The sequence below is a fragment of the Astyanax mexicanus genome, chromosome 11, assembly GCF_023375975.1.
Source record: "Astyanax mexicanus isolate ESR-SI-001 chromosome 11, AstMex3_surface, whole genome shotgun sequence".
In the NCBI taxonomy this organism is placed as follows: Eukaryota; Metazoa; Chordata; class Actinopteri; order Characiformes; family Acestrorhamphidae; genus Astyanax; species Astyanax mexicanus.
In genome coordinates this window covers 8,447,161-8,469,808 of record NC_064418.1, presented here as the reverse complement: position 1 = coordinate 8,469,808, position 22,648 = coordinate 8,447,161, and the positions used below count along the sequence as shown (strand labels likewise).

The following is a 22,648-nucleotide window of genomic DNA, read 5'->3' as shown; positions in this document are numbered from 1 at the left end:
ATTAGCAGGGTGGATCCACTGAGCTAAGACTTTTCTCCAGAGCTTCAGAGTTTCAGGCCAGTATAGTCACCAGAGCCTCGTGATTGGATCAGTCATTTTGGCCGTGATGTTCGCATAGCCTTCAGCATGAAGCCGTTCAGCATGGCTTACGTCCCAGCGTTAGAGTTCAGTAAGAAGGTCTTGTGCATTATTTAATGTAGCAGACATGCTCCAGCCCTTACGCCCCTTTCCCCAGAGACAGCTGAGCTCACTTATTTTTCCTCATTCTGTTCATTCGGCCCTGCTCGCATCCAAACAACGGCCTCTGCATCATGGGCACAATTTTAATGTGGCCTGTGTTCAATTTGCCGCCCCCTATACGATGGAAATAAGGGTATTTAAATGTGCATACATTAATGTAACACAGCCAATGACACAGTGTGGATTTTGTAGATGGTACATATCTGTGAATGGCTTGCCAAGAATGCAAATTTTATGCCAATCCAAATCTCTTTAAGAGTAGAATGATTTCTTCTGGCACTGGAGGTCAGTTCGGCATCAAAAAGATGTAGAACTGTATTACTGGACTGATGTTAAATTTTTACCTAAGTGAAAATTGGCTTGACGTCAGTATCCAACCTTCACGCAACATTTGAAATTCGTTCAAAAAAACATTTGGGCTTATGTTAAGCTCAAACGTTACAAGAAGATTGGTCTTGTTTTTGGATTGCTTGACACCATGATATATAACATCTACGGATGTAAAAATGTCATGTTGAGTGAATGTTGATTTTTACCGTACCTTACAATATTCTTTATGTTCTTGGTTCTTTTTTTATTTAAACCAACAAAATATCAACATCTGACAATGATAGAATAATGTTAAGGACATTAATATTATGAAGTTGACCAGTTGATCAGTTGTATTTTCTTAACACATCAGCATAAACCATATATATATGCTAGAAGAAAATCCTACCATTTGTATCATTTTTTTGAATCATTGATTTTAAATAATTGATTCCAATCTGCACTCGATAATATCTGCAGATTTTAAAGTTCAAATGTCTTCCAGCTTGTAAATGTTCCGAATTCTTTGGCTTGATATGTTTACGAAGTTTGATGGCAGTACTTTGCAATGAGACAAACAAACAGAGACATTTAAATGCTTTAAAAAAAAAATTACAATGCAAAAAAAACATAGACACTGGTAAATGAAATCAAAACTCCAAGTGAATATGAATACGAGGGCTGTTTGTGATTGGCTGCTTGAGGACATGTAACAGTGACGTGAACTGTGAAATCTGGGCAGAATTATGGGTAGTGTAGTCCATAAAGTCAACTGGGACAGGGAGTAAGCTAGAGGTGCGACAGACTTAAAAAGATTGATGTTGACCTTAGACCTTCTCCTGATGTTACTGATGTTCATTTTTTTTATTTTTATCACCCAGCCTCACAAACTGCCTTCAATCAGATATTAGCATCTAATATCATGTGCCTATATTTTAAATTCAAGTTTGTGATTGAATTCTGTTAATCTCTCTCTAGAGTGTAGACTGTATATCCATCCCACACACTTAAATATCCTGCAGCCACACACTCTATCACTCTATTCAGCGGGTGATCCCTCCTAAAGTTTAAATTGGTTGCCCTTGAGGGTCAGCCTAATCACATGCACATCTCATGCATCCTCTTTTGTGCTTTGTGGTGGTGATGATGATGATAATGACCATGAAACTCATCATGGTGTCCAGGGGTCTCTACCGGCTCCTCCTTTGTGAAGCCGAAACAGAAATGATTAAATAAACCTAGATGTAGCTCACCTGATCTCTCTACGGCGGAGTCTTTTGTCATTATGTGTCAGCATCTGTAATGATGTCGCTACATCTGTTGTAATACATTATACCTTCATTAGCATCTACAATTAACATGCAAATCGACTCCTTGCTAGCGTGCGAGTTGTCATGCAGAAAGGAAATGATAATGCAGGAACGCGTGATGGTGAGAGCTTGTTTTTTGTCCTCTGAGCGTCATCTGCTCATCCCCTCAGACCTCAGCTGAACTCGGAGTGTCTCGCAGCTTCTAATTATTCCACATCTCTCCTCCATCAGCAGGAGGTCCCCTCAACCAGGAAACATGATCAATATTAATACGGCAGCTCATTTTGTTCTCAGATTAGCGACGGTTTATAATTCAGATGAAGTGGGGCATATCTACTAAAGCATTGTAAACTTTTAATAAGAGCTTTAATTGCTGGAAAGTTATTGGCGTCCTAAAATGATCTGAGGAATTAGAGCAGTTTTTTTTGCAGATGCTTTTCTGCAAAAATATTCTCAAAAATATATTCTTATAAAAATTAAAGGAGGTTCTGCTTGTGTGAAAGGGCATTTAAGTGAAGAGCCATTTATAATATTGGTAATGGGTTGAAAATAATTGAAAATTTATGATTGACTGAGTACTCTAAAAGCAGTCAAAAAGTTACTTTGCAGATAACCCTCTCTAAAAAAAAATATATGGGTCCTAAAAGTGTATCTAATAGGACTGGGCGGTATGACCCTAAAATAATATCACAATATTTCATGGTATTTTCGCAAAAATGATACTCTTGGCGATATGACAAAACACTGAATTAAAAAAACAAACAAATAAGAATGCTCTACTGCAACAAAATCAATTTTATTAAATTAAATTTTGTTATTACACACAATATAATAAAAAAAAATACAAGAACTTGTAACAGAAGTCAATGATCCTGAATGTCATGATACTAATAATGCTGATATAATCTGTCTCTTGTAGTTATATAATGGGAAATTAGAACAGTGTGAATTTTTCTTTAGGTTAAAAGAAGCAGTAAAAGTAGTACCCTGATATCTATTAAAAAAATAAGTTGTAAGATAACAAAATGTACAAAAGTTTAAGGGGTATGAATACTTTTGCAAGCTAGTGTACTTTGCTAATTGTTAATGAAAAATTTTTGACAAGAAATAAGTTGGTTTAATTGTAGCAAAACCGTATTTTAAAATGTTTACTCTGTATATGTCTGTGTGGTCTCAGACCCCAGGTGTGTTGGCGGCAGTGGACACCACCATTCACAAGACTGTGGGAGAGCGCTTTAAGATCTCTGGGTTCCCCACTGTGAAGTACTTTGAAAAGAGAGAGGAGAAATATACCCTTCCACATCTTCGGACCAAAGACAAGATCATCGAGTGGCTTCAGAAGTGAGTTTTTCTCTCTCTGTCATATACAGTGTGAAAAATAAATATTTGATAAACTGACAGCAAAGAATGGAGAGGGCTGTCTTTTCTATTGAAGCCACACTTCAACTGTGAAAGACAGAATCTTAAAAATATCCAGAAAATTGTGTTGTATGAGAAAAGATGATTCTAAGAAAGGTCAGGAATCAGCTCAGAACTACACTGGAGGACCTGGTCAGTGACCTGAAGAGAACTGGGACCACAGTCTCAAAGATTAGTGTTAGGCACTAATGCTAATGCTGCTGAACCCAGCCTTAGTGGAAATCTGGAAATCTAAGCTTACTGTAAAAATAAACAGAAGCATATTACTCACTTAAATGAACAGTTTTTAGGTGAGAAATCTGTGTAGATTAACATGCAGCATGGAATTTAAAATATTATTATTATTATTATTATTTTTAAGATTTACAGATTTTTCTGTTAAGCTTAGCTTTAATTAACTTGGTTAACCACCACCTCTACCCAGCGGCGAGACCTGCTGAACTAAAAGGAAAACATGGTGTCACCCCTGTTCCTTACTAGTGTCGCCTAATGCGCCTTTTAATCCATTATAGTACATAAAAATACAGTATCTAGGGTAAAAAAAAGACCTCTCCATTCTTTGTAGGTGGGGTAACTTGCAAAATCAACAGTGTATCAAATACCTATTTCCCCCACTGTATTGCTGACCTAGTGTTTGGTTCACTAACCATCATGACATTTCAGCAGTGTGAGACAGAATGACACATGGATCTCATAACACACACTTTAACAACATCATGACTCACCGTTTGCCATATTTATACTATCACCCCAGAACTTCACATAGCAGAGCTGTACACCTCATGCAGCAGAACTGCCGAAAGCTGCTGCTGCTGCTTTTCCCAGCATTTGTCCGTGTTTGCTGTCTTTGTAGTGTGTAATACAGAGAGATTAGTGCGAGTAAGAGTAGCTGTTCTCTGTCAGAAGCAGTGCTGTATTTATCTTTTTTCTGTGGTAATAAAATTGCTCAGCTCCAGCTCCCCCTTTTCTTCTCCCTGGTGGTCTGTGTTTGTGCCTGTGGCTGTGGGAACAGCATTCAGGTAAGGTCACGCACAGGTGAAGCATAAACCCTCTCCTCCAGGCCTCCTACTAGACTGTGCAGTCTAACTGCGTCACTGCTGCCTCACCTGTCTAAATATATTCAGGCCAGCTGATCATAAATACTGGAGCCACGTCAACCTGCCTTCCCTCTGAATCTGTGTTGAGCCCTGTAGTGCCAACTGGATGATTTGTTAGACACTGTCAGACCCAGATAGAAGGAAAAAAAATGCCAAAATAGTAAAAACAAATCTGAGCATATTGTATTTTACCCCTTTCTCTACAATGTAGCCTTACTTTTCTGTTTTTTTTTGCATGTTTATACCAAAGGATAGGGTGTCCTGATTGCTGTCTGGATAGGATGGAGTGGTAGGGTGAAGTGTTAGGGCTACATGACCTTTTTTTACACTTACCCATTGTTTTTGAGTGGAACCCTTCACCGTGAAATAGAATGTCTTCAGAAAGGTGGGGAGCTGAAATTAGCTTTTATTAGTTTTTTTTTTTCCCTGTTCCACCTTAAAAATATTATTATTTAGCTAAAAGCTAACATAAGGATGCAGCTTTCAGAGCTGTGCTTAAGGCTGGTCCATATACCAAATTATAACATTTTTTGTTACTCACAGGAAATATATTTTTAGATATACAGTATGTCTTGTAGCCTCTGTTTTCTAACTGCCCCTATTCACTCACACACTTACTAACTCACTCACTCATTTACTCAGGTTTAGCAGGTCAAAGACTGTGCCTCATTCACAAACCTTTAATATCCCTTTAACATTCTGCTCAACCGTTTGGTGTTTGAGAAGGTATTATCTTATTGGAGAAGGTATTACACTTAACCTGATTACGCCATCTCTACCAATCAGCAGAGGAATGTTAAATGGCTGATAAAAGGTCACTATCTATAAATGCTTTAAATGCTGAAGCCTCTTTGCAGCCTGTTGCACCATTTAAAGTGGATTAGGAAAGTTAGCTAGGTACAAGCGATTTTTTTTTGTTTTTATGTTGTTCTAATAGTTTATATTAGTGGTTATTCAAATTTTTTAACAAGGGAAATATTTTATTTGTTTTATCACTGAGGAATTAGGGGTGGATGAAAGACACATATCAATACAGACTGTTCTCCTAACGAGTTCCATTACCAGGGCCTGAGCTTCCCTCACTATCTTCAGAAAACTCTTTCAAAAAGCACTTACTCCTCCTTACTTTCACTTAATTTTTTCTTTGGACTTTTTATGTCTTCTATTGCTTATGTACCTCATTATTTGTAAGTCGCTTTGGATAAAAGCGTCTACTAAATACAATTAAACATAATTTGAAGGGATGTCTCATTCTTAGGGGCTGGATTGCAACCAATTCCCTTTGTAAGTTATTTAATACTCATAAACAAGGGGTAGATGTACAAATATTAAATGGGATTGGGGCTTATTATGGTCTGTAGTAATAAAGAGGCTATAGAGTAATAGACACACAGCTAGACAGTTATTGACTGTCTCTGCGTGGTCTAACGAAGAAGCCTAGTCTTCTGCCTCAGGCACACAGACACACACACAGACACATCTCCCACTGCCGCAGCAGTCCACTCACACTCGCACATTGGAGTGTGTTCAGTGGTGCTTGACTTCAATCAATCACTGTTGTGACTCCTCTGACCTCTGAGCAGAAAGCATTGGCCTTGCTCTGCTCCCCGGAGAGGCCGGTTGTGCTAGCAGGAGCCGCAGCGCTGTGTGAGGATCCGTTCGTCTGTAGGCCCCAGAGCCGCGAGAGAGAGCGACGGCGCCACGACTGCAAAAGACCTGCAGTGAGCTTTAGCTTAAGGCACGGACATGGACCAACAGCTCAAGGACCGGGGGTCGATTTCAGAATTTGATGGAAACTTTGCTCTTGGCCAAATTAAGTAGAGTTTTTGTGTTTCCAGTTTGAGGCAAGGCCTGGCCACATCACGGTGTATCAGTATATACATAGGGGTACTCTACCTGGTTGGTGGCCATTTTAACTAGTGATTTCACTAGTCATGTGTGATGTGGGCCATTGAGACATTGAGAAGAAAATGATCAACCTACTGACTGACTTCAGCGTACCTGGCAACCTACTTGAAATGAAATCCAATAATCATGATAATCATTATTCCCCATGCAATCTCTATTATTTGTTTTTACAGTCTTATAGAGTCAGGTCTGCCTCAAATCCTGAGGAATCTAAATCTGGTGATTTTTCTGAAAAAGCATTTGATTTTGTCTGCTCATGCAAGTTTGAAGTTTATCTAACATATTTTAATTATATTTGGATCTATTCTAATATTCTAAAAGTGTTAGTGTTTTTTTTCTAATTAAATAAAGCCTTTTTTCCCAGATAAACAGCTTTTTAAATAAGCTACTCATTTTCAGAGCTTAATATATTTTAAACATAATATGAAAATCGTTGTTAATCCAATATTTCTATCTGATAAATTCCAACTGGATTACACCAGGTGTGCATTTTCAGCCTCTGCTGGGAAAAAATAATTATTAATTCAGCTCACTCAAATAAAGCACAGTGGATCACTCCACTGCACCACACAAAGAAGATCTTTAAACATCAAGAAAATACACAAAATATCAATATACCAGTGAATCCCTTGGCATGATTGCTAATGTTACATTGACTTACATTGACAATTTTACTGTCTCAGGATTAGAGTGACTGCACAGTCATTTAAAATCATTGGTTAAATAAAATTCTATAATTTTATAATATTTTACATTGATACATTGTTAAATAAAAATAAAAAAGTCAATGGTCAAATTCACCCACTGCAATACACATAGTTGTTTGTATCCATGATGACCAAAATAAGGTGTTAATTGGAGATAATTATTATCAGCCCAGAAGTTCCATACTGTAGCATCCCTGCTGGCCACCTCATAACATGCCTGAACTGATTTAAAACTTCTTTTTTCTGACTCTTCTGTAATGTTCTCTCAGTCCCCAGGCCCCCCCTCCTCCAGAGCAGTCGTGGGAGGAGAAGCCATCTAGTGTGAGCCACCTCGGAGCGGAGGACTTCAGGGAGGCCTTGAAGAAGAAGAAACATGCACTGGTCATGTTCTACGCACCATGTAAGCTCTCTCACTTTTAATAACTAGAGGAGGGTAAAAGTTTTATTGAAAAATAATTCTTACATGATCTCTCAATTACTTTCCATCTTGACATGTAAAAAATTAATTTAAAGATACAGTGATTCTTAACTAGTAAGGTCTCTTAAGTGATTTTTAACTAGTAAGGTAACCGTTCACACATGTAATAAACATATTTTCATCAGGTCAGATTTTCTCAGTTAATTGTGAATACTGTAGCAATTCATTTGAATATAACGTGTGTAATGAACAGGCATCTTAACCGCATGCACTCAACAGCATGAATCTTCACAAGCTGTGTATTTCCGCTGTTGTCAGTGTGTGCTGCTTGTTTGTAATTGCTTATTTGAAGTTTAATTACTTTGGGAATTTTGTTCAATTCAAAGAAGCAAATGGAAATAAATGATGAACTCTGCATCTGCAGCAGGTTCACGGGGTGCCCACACATTTAAGGGATGACTGCAGCTTCTCTTTGATAAAGCCTTCAAAGACCTAATATTGTTAAATAATCAGAGAGCTTTAATTTCCTCTACAAAGCAGACCTCCAGATGCTGAAAGAACGCTGTCGTTTTGTTCCTCGTCCCTGACTCCTCTAATGCTCGGTGTAACATCCGCCTATTAAAGGATTTGTGTGATCAAGCAGTTCTTTAACATAAGAAGACTTTAATGCCCTCAAACAGTATATTAATGGTTACAGTAGAGACCTCAATTAAATTAAGGAACAGTCTTTTATTTCAGAATGTTTCTCCGCCCTGAACTCTTGTGTTGTCTTTAATAATGGATATGCTAATTGTCTTTTGCAGTTGTCCATTCTGCTTTGTTTAGTGCCTGTATACTGAAACTGCTAGCTGAACTAATGTAGCATAGTAACAGCTTGACTAAAGACTGTTCTTATTTTTTAGGGTATTTACTTAAAGCTCTAAATATATCTAAATCTAAGAGTTCTACATTCATTTTATACAGTTTTAGCTCCATTGAGCATTTAGGAGCAATTTAAACAATATTAGGGAAAAAACATCCTGATGATCCACAGGACTTTGGGAAAATATTCTGTTGGCTGATGAGAAAAAGTGGATCTTTTGGAAGATGTGTGTTCCATTACATCTGACACAAAACTAATAGATATTTTCAGAAAAAGAACATCATACTGAATGTAAAACATGGTGGTGGTAGTATGACTATCTGAGACTGCTTTGCTGCTTCAGGGTTTGGACAACTAGCTGTAATTAATGGATCCTTGAGTCCATTGAACCTGAAGGACAATGTCAAATTATCAGATTGTGACCTCAAGCTCAGGCGTACTTGGGTTCTGCAGCAGGACAATGATCCAAAACACACAAACAAGTCCACCTCTGAATAACTCAGGAAAAACAGGCCGTTCATGCTGGCAAACCCTTTAATGTGGCTGAAATAAAACCATTCTGTAAAGAAGAGTGGAGCAACATTCCTCCACAGCGCTGTGAAAGACTCTATGCCAGTTGTTTCCAACACTTGGTTGCAGTTCTTGCTGCCAACGGTGGCACAACTAAGTTGTACTGTTTAGGAGCAAATACTTTTTCACACAAGGTCAGGTTGGTTTGAATAGGTTTTCCCTTACTAATTGAAATTATAATTTAAAAACTGCATTTTTATTCTGGTTATATTTGTTTGATATTAAAATGTGTTTGATAACTGAAAAATGTAAATGTGATTTAAAAAAAGCAAAAAAACAAAATAAGGCTGTAAGGGGGAAAATACTTTTGTCATGGCTATGTATATGTTCAGTTGAGCTGATAAGATGGACAGTGACTAGAAACAGTCAGGTAATCATAATATTGTGACTATTACACCTGCTTTTTTGTTTTGTTGTTATTGTAGTGTTGTACTGCATCCTTTAGCCAGAATCCCTTTAGCATCTTTCACTCCAAAGGAAAATATTATTTTCAGATTTTTTAGCAGAATTTTTAGGAGCTAATTACCATCATTTTAGATGATTAGTTACACAGTCATTAAAACATCTTATCCAGGTTGCGGTGTTCTAATCAGTGGCTCTACTTACTGTGCAGCTGGAGATGCTTTCAGCAGTGGGAGAGAGTGTACCAGCCAATGATGAGGGAGAATTTAGAGAGTTAACTAACTAAAAAGGTCCTTAATTTGAAAAAAAAAAAAAAAAAAAATATATATATATATATATATATATATATATATATATATATATATATATAAAGTGCCATAGACAGTGCATACAGTTTTGTTTTTATTTTTAAAATTTTGTATATTGCATTTTTCAGTTTCCAAATTTGATGTTACAGCAGAATTAAAAAAAAAAAAACTATGCAAATAGGGAAATCGCTGGTTCAAATCCCGTTCATGTAGCTTGCCATCAGCTGCCGGAGCCCTGGAAGAGCACAGTTGGCTTTGCTCTCTCTGGGATGGTAGATTGCATTTTTCCCCTCATCACCCCAAAGGGTGATGTTGATCAGCACAGGGCGTCTGTGAGCTGATGTATCGGAACCGAGTCACTGTGCTTTCCTCAGAGTGCGCTGTGATGCTACTCGGTAATGTTCCAGAAGAGGCGGTGGCTGACTTCACATGTACCGGAGGAGGCATGTGCTAGTCTTCACCCTTCTGGTATTGCAGCATCATTAGTGATAGGGGCAGTTTTAATAAGTGGGTTGGGTAATTGGCCTGGAAAATTGGCATTAAAAAGTCTTAAATAAACATTCCCTATGCTTGTAGATTCCCTGATTTGTAAAATACAATTAATAGAAATCAGTGGCTCCACTTACTGTGCAGCTGGAGCTGTTTTCCAGTGGGAGAGAATGTACCAGCCAATGATGAGGGAGAATTTAGCATTTTTTGTGTGAGACTGTAAATATCACAAGGAACACCTTGTTTCCTCTCTAAATATACCTCTCCCCAGCCACAGCTCAGATGAAGCCAAAGCACAGATTATGTTTTATTTTGTGTCAAACCTTAAAACAAGACGTATCTGTTAAACTTCATGTCATTCTGACTTTAGAGTCAGCGATTCGGTTTTAAAAGATCTCGTGACTGTGAGTTCCAGTGTAATGCCTGCATGGGTTGCAGGACGGTTATGCACCATTATTTCTAATGACTTTCAAGCTCCTGAAATTAGGAGCTGTTTTAGTCGCACAAGCAGGTCTTTGTCAGGAAGTGCAGGCATCATTAGTTTATCGGCAGGTGCAATTAAAAGTTATCCCCGTCTCAAGCTGTGTTCTCCTCCTCTTAACTGTTAGTAGTAGTGTGGGTGTGTGTGCTAAATAGCGTCCATATGGTGTAAAGTAGCAGTACACCTTCTCATTCTCATGTTTTTCTTTATTTAATGTATTTTTTTACATTGTACATTGATATTAGAGACATGAAAACAATCAAGGGACACGTAGAAAACAGAAAAAAAAAATGCTAGTCCTCCACATTAATCCCCTGATCTAAACCTGATCAACTGGGATGGTGATTTGAGGTGATTTGGGATGAGCTGGAGCTTCACAGCATGAAGAAAAAGCAGCAATTATTGTTCAGCACCTCCAGAAACTCCAGAGGGTCCAAAACCCACAAACAGGTATAGATCATCCAGGAAAGCGACAGGGCATTTGCATCAGTGGACCAATAAAGGAGTTTATGACTTTGTATGAAGCTGAAATGAACCATACCTAATGCCATGTAATACTTTTATAGGCACCCTAGAGCTGTGTGGGTGTGTGTTTATGAGCATGTGTGCATATGGCAGGAGTGCTTTCTGTTTTTATGAACAATGCCCTCCTTTTTTCTGCTCCATCATTACCTGTTGTTTCCCTATGGAATCATTCTTTGAGATTATATATATATATATAATATATGGCCCTCTCTCTGTGTGCTGGGATATATAACATTTTTGCTTTGTACTCAGTACAATGGAGTGGGATGAATGATGACATGCCTTTGTCTCCAGGGTGCCCGCACTGCAAGAATGCCGTCCCCCACTTCATTACAGCCGCAGAGCTGTTCAAAGATGACCGCAAGGTAAGACTCAACCCTGTTATATAGAGATTTTCTCTTTGGCTCTAAATACGAAACACCTGCAACTTGGCTGGCCTTTCTCTCTGTTCCTCTCAGGCAGAATAAGCCTCGCTGTTAGTCGCCAGTGTCAGATATTCTTTGTCTTTAATCACTTCTTATCGCTTTCTCGAGGTCTCCAGTCTTTCAGCTGTTTTATCTTTCATCCTTCTGCCATCACAGTTATAAAATTGCTTGTTGCTTTTTGTAGCCAGCTGAGAGTTCTTGTTTGAGGGATTTTTTTGTTTCAGTTATTATTTCTTTTAAAAGGCTTCTAGTTCTCTGAAATTCTGGGTCCACCTCTGCTATTCTTTTCCATTCACTGCCCATCCATGACCCTTTCTATGCCTTTTTAAAGCCTGCACTCAGACTGAAATATCAAGATCTCAAAGACATTGTCCCCTTCCTCTCAACCATTAGAGAGCAGTCAATCTTTCTTATGTAAACTGTTGACAGAGAGGCCAATAGCAATAACAAAATCTTTCTATATATAATCTTTATATATATACCAGTCTGATACAGTCGCTGTAGTCCCATAAATGCACATTACACTTACAGTGCATGGATAAACTCTGCTTCACTCCACTACAATTCCCAGAATGCATCTACTCTGTCATGTGTCCTGACCATATCGTTTAAGCATAGTCATCCCAATGCGTGCGTGCGCAATAGTCGCATCGCAGGACATGCGGAGCTCTGGGGGAACTCACCTGTTGCTGCAGGAGGGCACTTAACTCAACTCAACTCATTTTTTTTAAATACTAGAAACAATAAGACAAATTAAAATATAAATATCAATAAAAATGGTTTTAGATAAATCTATGAAACAATTAAAGTAAAAGTAAAATAAAATAATAAAAACAGAAATAAAATAAGTAAAAAATAAATTAATAAAACCAGAACAAAGTATCAAATTGGGTTAAAAGCCAAGAAATAAAAATTAGTCTTTAGCCTGGTTTTAAAAGTGGACAGTGACGGGGCCCGTCTGCATAAAGTGGTAGGCCTTTCCACAGTTTAGGAGCCGCAATTGAAAAAGCTTTATCCCCAGGTAATGGAGTTTCATGGCCTTGCACTCTGGACTAATGTGTACCTGTACTGGTGTTGGTAATGTTAGTCAGGTGGTATTTCTTTTAATGTGTTCAGTTTTCTTTATTCAGTCTTTTTGTTTCTATATTTTCACTGCATGTAAATAAATTGTCACTGTTTAAACTGATTTAAGTGTTGTAGCTCCATCCACCAACACACTCCGCTAAAACTACCCGGTGACTGTGTGTGTGTTTCCCTGCACGGGGGTTCGGTGAAGCATCGTCACAATTAATCTTATATTTCTGTCTGCTCCGGCTTCTCTTCCCCAAAAATCACTTTAACACCACGAGAATTCCCCTCTGATCCCCGTCTGGAAAATGTTTCATTAGTCCTTCCTAACAGCAGCCATTTATCATTAATCACCACACTGTGATGTTAAATTATTGTTTGCAAATGCCTAAAATACATCATGCATAACATCAGCCGTGCTTAATCTTCCAATAGCTCTTAAGTCTGGACTTAGGCACGATTGTTATTCAAATGAATGGAATTTGGAAATCCGTCTTGCCAAGGGTGCAGCAGAGCTGGCCGCTTTAACCTTGATTTCCAGCTAACGCCCTGACAACCCCTCAGAAGTGATATTGTGCCTTATAGTCAAATGATTATACAAACAAATGATCAGAAAGGTCAGAAAATCTATTCATAAAGCTCCATCTACTGGTTCTCTAAGAAAACTGGCCTCAGAACTGTAGTTATTTTAGTTATATAACGCAGTGCATTAATTTCATTAAGCCGTTTTATGACTGATCACTTATGCGCTTGTAAAGAATAACGCATATGTCTGGTGAGCCACCCTTTTGGCACTTGGATTCCTTAGTGTGGAGATGTGCCAAGATCTTTTTCAAGCCTGGATCAATAGAGGAAGGCTCAAGCTGGATTCTGTGATGGAGTATCAAGAAAACTCTTGATCACAGAGGCAGAGGATTTAATTAATTTGGTTTAATTAGATCAAATTAAAGGAGGCTGAACTGTGCTTGAATTGAGTGATGCTCATTTAGGCTTTTGGATCCATTCAATATAACCTTTCGTTCTTTTTCGAACGGAGTGTCCTTCGTCCGTTAGAGCTCACAGTTTTTCAGCATTCAGTAGATTTTGTGCTTTATTTTGAGTACCAGGGCTGTTACAGCGTTATGATTTTTCACAATACACACATTGAAAGAATTGTAGTAAGAATATGTAGGCTTGCATTATATATTATTGAGCATCATCATCACAATTTGCACAAACTTAATCCTTGTGTGGTGTTCGGGTCTGTGGGACCCGTTTTCATTTTTCATCAAATGATACAAAAAAAAAATATTTTTTCTAACTCAAACTCATTGGCATTGGCTCATTTTTTGTGAAAAACATATATCAAAACACATTTTCGATAAATGAAACTAAGCAAATTTTCTACTCATATCATACTCATATCTTACTCATACATTTTATTAAAAAACTAATAAAAAAAGAGTAGAACTTTTTGAAAGAAATGTAACATAAGAAAGGTAAAGGGCAAATATTAACCATGTAAGCTGTTTATATTGCTTGCAATTTAGGTGAAGCAAGCATGTGTAAAGCATTTTAATGTAAAATTGCTTAATTTTGCTGAATTAAATACAAGTAACAAAGTAAACGAGTAACAAAAATATGAACACCACACAAGGGTTAATTGTCACATCTGGAGCTGGACAGTATATCAAAATTGTATCATATAGTATCGACAATAAGCATATCAAGGATGTCTTTCATCGGTACTTAAAGGAGACTGACTCAACTGAACATTTAATTATAGAGAATGTAAAAATTACTGTTAATACTGTAGCTGCCAAAGGCTCAGCTCTCTGATGGTCCAGTGGTTAACAGGGTTTTGTTTACCAGTATAAACAGCATAGAAATTACCCTTAGCAGCCCAATTAAACACCAGATCCTGCCTCAGATAGAATGAGTGAATATCAGTGAGAAAAGTTTTGTCAGGGCACATGATTTTTTTTTTTTTTTTTTTCACTAGTTGAACCGAAAAATGAGCAAATACAAAGAAGTGGATGGCTTACTTATTTCAAAGAGTCTTTGTTGCAATAGTAATGAGTGTTCTGCATATTAAGCTGCGCATATCGGACTATTTAATTACCTGTGCGCCACGAGGCTCGTTGTTTTTCTTAAAGCTGATAATTAGTACCTGATGTGGATCCCAAGATCCTAATTAAGGATTTTCAACCCAGGCCTGTCTGCCCTCTACCGAAACACAGCAGCGTTCGCGTTTGAGTTTTTCCTTATATTCCCTGACCTATCGGCTGCTCCCGGCTGCTTCATCCTGAAGCTATTGCCAAAACAATCAGTGTTCAACAGGGTTTGCTCTGGGATCAATAGCGTTTGGCGAGAAACCTTTGAGAAAGGAAAAGAGAGAAAAAAACAATCATTTCTTCTGTCTTCTGTTTTCTCTCTCGTCAGTGTTGTGCAGTTGTGATCATGGGTGTTTGAGGTCAACCTGATCTCTGGATCTTTAGCAATTATCATTTTCTTGGAATATCTAATGGGATCATCTTCAAAGACGTAAAGATAACAAATTAGGCAGATCCGATCCTTGTTTTTTGTCTTCTTTGGAAAAGCTTTGGATGAGCTCTAGAAGATCTTTGCCTGGCTGAGCAGCTTGACCCTCGGTTAACGTCTTGCTCCTCGTTCTGGTGGATGACTCATGGTTATATAGGGTTTCACGGCGTGTGTATCCACATATCCTTAAGCAGAAGCATTCCAGCATTTTTCTAAAGAACTGCGTCCATTCCCCAAAGCTACAGATGACCCCATGACGTCATTAAAACAGTAATACAATGTTACAATGTTCAGATCTGGATGGGGTCTGTCCACCTGTTTGACAATGAAAAAAGAGATCATGCATTTCAATTATACCCTTTTCTTTTCAGATGTACCAACACTATTAATATCTTTTCCATACATTTGTTTTGTATGTGAGAGTTACACGTCATCATTTCACAGCACCGATCAATTTGTATTTAAGAGAGCTGGATTGCTGTGATTGTACCCTGTCAGGTAGGCTTGTCTTGACTACAAAAGTGTAATAGCTTGGCCCCAGTGTTCTCTTTTGTTTTCATTGTTAACTGACAAATTGCAATTATCACATGCTGACAAGAACAAAATGCTCTGGTGTATTTTAAAATAGATTTATTTTTGACTCAAAGCAAAAGGCAGAATGGATGTTTTTTGTCCGATGGGATTTATGACTCATTTGTAGGTGTTTTACTAACTTCTCTGGTGTGAGCGAGCCAACATAAATCACTTTCGCTGATGGTTATTGTGATTGTGTCACCGCCATTACACTGTAAATGCATTTTTCATAGCCCCAGAAAATACGCAGGCTAAGTAATGTAATGTAAAGCAGATATGCAGCAGAGTAAACAGTTCAGTCAGTGCCAGAGAGTTCACAGTTCCCCTGTTCAGGAATTAAAAAGCAATATGCAGGGTGTTTACTATCAACATTGACCGTATGCCAGGCGCTTTGGTAATCTGGCATTACCAAAGCGCCATGTTTAAGTAGTGTTACTGTGAACTGTGCAGTGAAAGTAGTAGAAACAGTTTTACTTTGGTAATCTTTGGAGAAGTTAACCCAATAAAACTGGAGAGACAGAAGTAAAGTGAGGAAATAGCTCCTCCAGATGACCTGCTTGAGAATACCAGAGATTCTACTTTGGATTAATTATCTTCTGTTAATAGCACAGATAAATACCACCTGACTAAAACTAACTGATATGCCATTTCTGCTGGATCCAGCCTTGTAACGTTACCTGGATATTAGAGATATTATCTTATTTACAACCTCGTTATGTTAACTGAATATTACAGTATTATTTTATTTAAACCTGTAAACACTTCTAAAACTATGCTATTATTTTATCCATTTCAACTAAAGCACCAAAAAAAAACAGCACCACCTGACTGTTCTAACAGTGAAGATTTTACTTGTATTTACCTCTAATTCAACCTAATTTAAACTAAATTAAAGAATTTAGGAATATATTAGCTGCACATTGTAGCTGTAAAACATCATTGGGCCCTAAACATCAATCCTAGAATGAAACAAATTTTAACAAAAAAATATAGAAATAATCAGTATGAAAATCATGCTGTTTGGTTGTCTATGTGCCAGTATAGCCTGGCCAATCCAAAACATCACATAAATGTAAAGTTAGTATTAGCATTAGATACTTTACAAGAGGAAAAGTCTGCCCACGTTAGCGCACCACTGTAAAGGAAAGCGATTTATAATACGGTAAAATAAAGCTGCAGACTGCAGAATACCTTCAGCATAGCGCTAAACACTGATATAACCTCACTGTGACGTCACCCGTCAACAACCGACTGACTGACTCTGCGATCACTGACTGGCACTAATGCTACACTGTGGCTTTAGCTTAAGTTTTTACGATGGATAATAGCATTACTGAGTTGTAAGTACATCTTTTTCTTAACAAATTAACTTAAGGGAGTTTTACAGCATTATCCCAGCCAACTCGCCATATCAACATCATTGCCTCACGCTTGAGCGTGATTGGTGGATCTGTCGGCTCCCTCTGCACAGAGTAAATCATCCCCAGAGCCCAACAGTCTTATCAGGCCTTATGGGAGCTTAGGAGAGTAAACAGTCAAGCCGTGAGCAGACAGCACAATGCCTCACCTCACGCCGGCTACATTCTATATACTGTCATTTTTCATTCTTCATACTGTCCTCACACAGCAGCTGTAAAGCCTCCACAAACACAGATTAACTTTCAGTAGTTAATTCAGAAAATTGCCTGGCAGTTCTTTGGTGGTGTATGGAGAGGGAACCTGACTCCTCTTTTGCACATTAAGATGTTTAACTGTGTGTTGATGTCACTTTTTATTTAGATTGCGTATGCTGCTGTGGACTGCACCAAAGGACAGAACCATGAGCTGTGTAAGCAGGAGGGCGTTGAAGGCTACCCGACCTTTAACTACTACAATTACGGCAAGTTCAGTGAGAAATACAACGGAGAGAGAGGGGTAAGTCACTTTAACATTTATAATAAATTTAAAAATATATACATATGTTTATAAATATGTAACCTATTATTTAAGATGTTATTTTTTATAAAAACATATTCACAGATACACATCATTTATACTGTAGGTATCAGCAGGTATCAGTGCTTATATCCAATCAGTTCTTAGCATTTAGTAGAAGGACAGCTCTGGGGAGAAAGGTTGTCTTCCTCCTCTGTTTCCTGCAATGTGGACAACTAAGTCAGCGTTCTGAGGTAAGTCATTAAAACTCAGGAAACAGGACGTGAGTCTTCAGTACAGCAACGCCGTTTCGACAGTTTGGAGGAAAATGAAGCGTGAAGGAATGTAGTGGATGGCTCCGTACATACTTGCTGGTTTTGTGTTCATGCTAACCGGACATAAATCAGCGCCAATAAACAGTGCAGCATCATGAGTCACCTCGAACATACACACACACACACACACACTTAGGAAGACATGAGGGAAATGTGATCAATGCTGTTTAGACAGTTTGGAGGAAAATGAAGCGTGGAGGAAAGTAGTGGATGGCTTCATAGGTACTTGTTGTTTTAATGTTCGTGCAACCCTGACATAAATCAGCGTCAATAAACATAATAAATCAATCGATATGTGTACTTTAAAGCAGAAGCATTCTATCAGACTAAGAGGTCAAAATGCATACGTTACACGTCCAAATCGTGATGCACCTAAAATTCAAAAAATGTTCCCCACCTCTTCTAGCCAGTAAAGCACTGTTTAAGTTGGAGTCTGTATAAGTTATGAGCATTGAGAATGAATCTGGCTGATAATCTGTTATCTGTTGCATTGTTCACTTCAGTCATCTCCTGTATTTCTTATCAATGCTCCTAAATTAATTAATGCGTTGTGTTTCAGGAGGCTGGCTTCACTGGTTTCATGCGAAGCCTGAGAGGACGGGACCAAGAGAAGGTGGGAAAGCGGAAGGAGGAGCTCTAATCTTATCAGTGTGGCCCGTAAACGGGGGAGGAGCCTGTCATTGCACTGTGACCTGGGCAGGGACCTTCCAGCACTGATGCCACACACTTGAAAAACCTCAGCTCAAAAAAGAGGATATTTTTTATACAGCCGTGCCCTTACGTTTGTAATACCAATGTTCAACCACAAGACCACTTGAGACTTTACTTTGTATTTGTTTTTTTGTTTTTTTTCTTTTTCATGGACATTTTGTGGATGATTACTCCCAAAAAAAAAATCATACTGTGACTGCAGTTAATGAAAAACTACATCTTGAATCTATGCAATACTGAACACTCACATCCAACACACTCACGTCTTTGCGATGGGTGGCTTCTGTGTGAAGACGCTGCAGCTACTCTGCGTACGGTAACCTGTCCTTGTTATCGTCGCCAGTCTCAGTCCATCATTGCCACTCCCTCCTTTGTGAAGAGGAACCGTATGTGTGTGTGTGTGTGTGTGAACAGTCACACATCCGAAATATTTTTGTACAAAAATGAAAACAAAAAGATGAAAATAATGTGACATCTCAGCCTTCAGAAAGACAACAGGAGTGGAACATGTAGCTCATATTCGTGGCCTTAAATGTTTGAATAAATTTTATTCAAGTGGTGCAGTGCACCTGGAACTATATCAGTGATGTACTGGGGCCAAAATACAGCAGAGCTTATAAGACGTTGTGTGGTGAAGCTGTTGAAGCTTCTTTAGTCCTTGTTCTGTTGTGTTTCATTGTCAGCTGTGGGAGAATAAAAAACAAAATGAAAATGGGAGAATGCATAAGTGGGGAATGCATAAAAACATATCATGTTTTTGATGATCTGCATTTCCAAAAGTGACGTCAGTAGTGGTTGTATTAATCTTGATTCCCCTTATTATTCAATATACCCTGATTTATAGTCCATGAACTCATTTGAGGAACAGGTGGATAGGATATAAATACATATCTCGTATCACCAAAATGGAAACTGTAGTGGAGAGAAGAAAAATAAGTAATTTACCAAATATAATTTGTCATTATAGTCATTTCTGTTGGTCCATTCATCAATAACTTTGAATATAATGTGCATAAAAGAGCAACTGCCAGATTCAGATTATGTCAATTTTCCGTTTGATTGAACACTTTGTAGTTCTACATCACAGAGCAGCTATTGTTTTTTGGGCTGCCACTGATTAGCATGGAGGTTGTATATGAGGTGTATCAGTGTGTGTTGTGGTGATGGTACGAGTGGATCAGAAACTGCAGCAGTGCTGCTGGAGGTTTTAAACACTGTGTTTAACCCATTACTATCATCCACTTTATTACACACTACTACTTACAGTAGCTGCTCCAACTTGTAGATAAAATAAAGTCAGAGACAGAAGCTCTGAATCTGTTGCTGCACAGTTTCCAGTGTTGGTCATCTTCTAGTCCAGCATTCTTCAAACCCCCAGTGGGCCGCAGAGGTACTGCAAGGGTGCCATAGACCAAAAATCTAGACCAAGAGAACTGAGAAAAATAAGCATAAATAAAAAAAAAGAAAATATAGCAGTGAGTATCTATAGCACTAGGCTTCTGGCTTCTTAATGTGCACAGGAACAGAAAACAACAAAGTTGGTGGTTGTGCTGTATTCGGGTGAGGAAACACAGGTGTTTAAGAACTCCAGCAGCACTGCTGCTGTATCTGATTTACTCGTACCAGCATAACACACACTTAACACCTACCTCATACATCACAGCAATGCAACATCCAAAAAATACCTTCTGTAGTTCCCTTATGGAGCTAAAAAATAATAATTTGATCACACTAAAATCACAATTAACTATTTTTAGCTATTTTAACTAATAAGTCCCTGATCATATTAATCATGACCCATCAAAATATGTAAGTTTTCCCATGCACCAGTTAAAGAGGGAAAAATAATAACAATAAATAAATTTATATTTCATTCCCTGCACCCACCGTCTCTACGTATTATCCTCAAGTAGAAAATACTTCACAAGCATAGAGACACTCTCCAGATACAGTCTTTTACTGTATCCACGTCGCTGTCCAATGAAAAACGAGTATCTCGAAAACAGCAAGTTTAGAGGAGAGAGAAAAAACCTTCTAAACGTTCAATAAAAGTTAATGTAAAAAGAGTTTATTTCAGGTAATTTTGATTAAGTATTTCTTTTGATCTGTTCATCAAGAAATGTTGGCACATTGTGAGGGACTGTTTCAGTCTGTTCAAATTATATAGAAAAATAAAAATCTACAAAAATGGAGATACTCATTTTTCATTGGACAGCAACGATATACAGTATACTGAAGGAAAACTTTTAAATAAATGAAAACGTTTAATTATTTCCTGTTGATTGTGGTTAGTCCTCAAGGGAGCATTTAACCAACTGGATACAATTGATGACAGCAGGCTAGATTACATAAAAATACATAAAGAAATATTTTTGCCCTTATATATAATATATATTCATATATATCACTGCTAGACAAAAGTGCAGAAAGGCAGTTAATAAGCCCAAATGCCACTGTGAGCCATTCCGAATTTTCATATTGCAATCAATGCTATTATGTAATATTCATTTATTATTTTTTCTTGATTTGTAAGGTTTTAGTGAGTTTTTGTTGTTTGCATTTTTAAGTAACATTTCACATTCCCTCCAACATTTCCACTTGAAGCTCTTAAGGTGTGAGTAATATTCCAGTGTGACTGCTGTACGAAAGAACTCGGAAATCAAGCAAACGTGGCGGCGGAGGTGTCTGAGGCTCTTTATCAGATCCCAGCACTCTTACTGACACCAGACCCCTTAGCATTATCTCTGTGGCAACTTCACAGCCATGCTGGAAGCTCCCTGCTCAAGGTAGTATACATATTTAATAGGCTTATCTGTAGCTGAACTTGTTCTATTATTCAAGAGTTTGCGTCTGTTCATTATGAATAAAGTTCTCAGGGATAGCGAAACACAATTAAAGGGAGCTAGCTTGCATTGTAACTTGCATTTCAGCTGGGTATTCCGAGCTTGTTTTGTTGCCAAATTCTGACTTGTTTACATTTGTCATTGGGAGATGGAAGAAAAGTGTTAACACAGTTGGTGGTTATAGCATCCGGTTTAAATTACCTCACCCAGTTATGGTAGAAAGGTTAAATCATTGAGACTGAAGGAAATTAGGAAAGCTTGAAAATGTCTGCTTTAATACATAATAGCAGTGGTTTCAGGATCAGGATGGTGTTTTGTTTATTTTAGTTTTTTTTTTTTTCATATAAAGAACGTCTGGGTGAAGTGTAATCACAGGTGCTATATTCATATCATATCAGTCAAGAAGAGAACAAGACTACAGCTTATGTACTCCTGAGAGGATGCTCTAAATTACGCTGCTTACAGCTTCATCATGCCAGTTATGCCTCAACTGCCTGAGGTAGAACAACACTCTAGCTCAGCTCTACCTTACTCGCTACCGAACGTTTGTCCGCCATATTGGTTTTCTCTGATTGAGTGGTCCAGGGGTCTCTGTACCAAAGCATTGTTCAGTTGAAGGAAATCCTGCTCTGTCGAATCCCAAAGGTCTCCGTTTTGTTGGTAACTGTAACACTGATGCCAAGAACTCACTCTCGCCTTTCTTTGATTTGTGTACCCCACCATATGTACAGTGTTGCCCCATGAATAAAAACTTGGCTAAATAAAAAGGCATACATTTCCTACAACTCCAAGTGATGTTCTCTGTATAAACTGTTAAATATGTTGTGTGGAACAGACCCGAGCAAATGTAGTTATTTTTATTGGTGGTTCACAAGAACAAGTGAACCCAACACAGTGGAACACCACAGGCAGATGACATGTCTCTCCAAACCATCTCTGATTGGTGGAAACTTCACACTAGATGTCAAGCAGCTTGGACTGTGTGTCTCTCTTCACTCTTCCTCCAGACTCTGCTCCCTTGATTTCCGAATAAAATGTAAAATTTACTGATGATCAGTGATGGTTTGGAGAGGCATGTCATCTGCTGGTGTTGGTCCACTGTGTTTTATTATCAAGTCCAAAGTCAGCATAACGTTTTCCTGAAAAATCTTACAGCACTTTATGCTTCCCTCTGCTGATGACAACTTTTATGATGATAACTTTCATTTTCCAGC

General features: G+C 38.1%; 1 protein-coding gene across 1 annotated transcript in view; it reads left to right on the top strand.

Moving 5' to 3' along the window:
• pdia5 (protein disulfide isomerase family A, member 5) overlaps positions 1-18,913 on the top strand; it is an 81,445-nt gene extending 62,532 nt beyond the window's left edge. Inside the window, exons 13-17 of the mRNA XM_022680524.2 lie at positions 3,037-3,200; positions 7,260-7,390; positions 11,340-11,410; positions 17,411-17,545; positions 18,440-18,913. Coding sequence (XP_022536245.1) covers positions 3,037-3,200; positions 7,260-7,390; positions 11,340-11,410; positions 17,411-17,545; positions 18,440-18,520 — 582 coding nt within the window. The 3' untranslated portion in view covers positions 18,521-18,913. The remainder of the gene's footprint in view (positions 1-3,036; positions 3,201-7,259; positions 7,391-11,339; positions 11,411-17,410; positions 17,546-18,439) is intronic.
• The last annotated feature ends 3,735 nt before the right edge of the window (positions 18,914-22,648 follow it).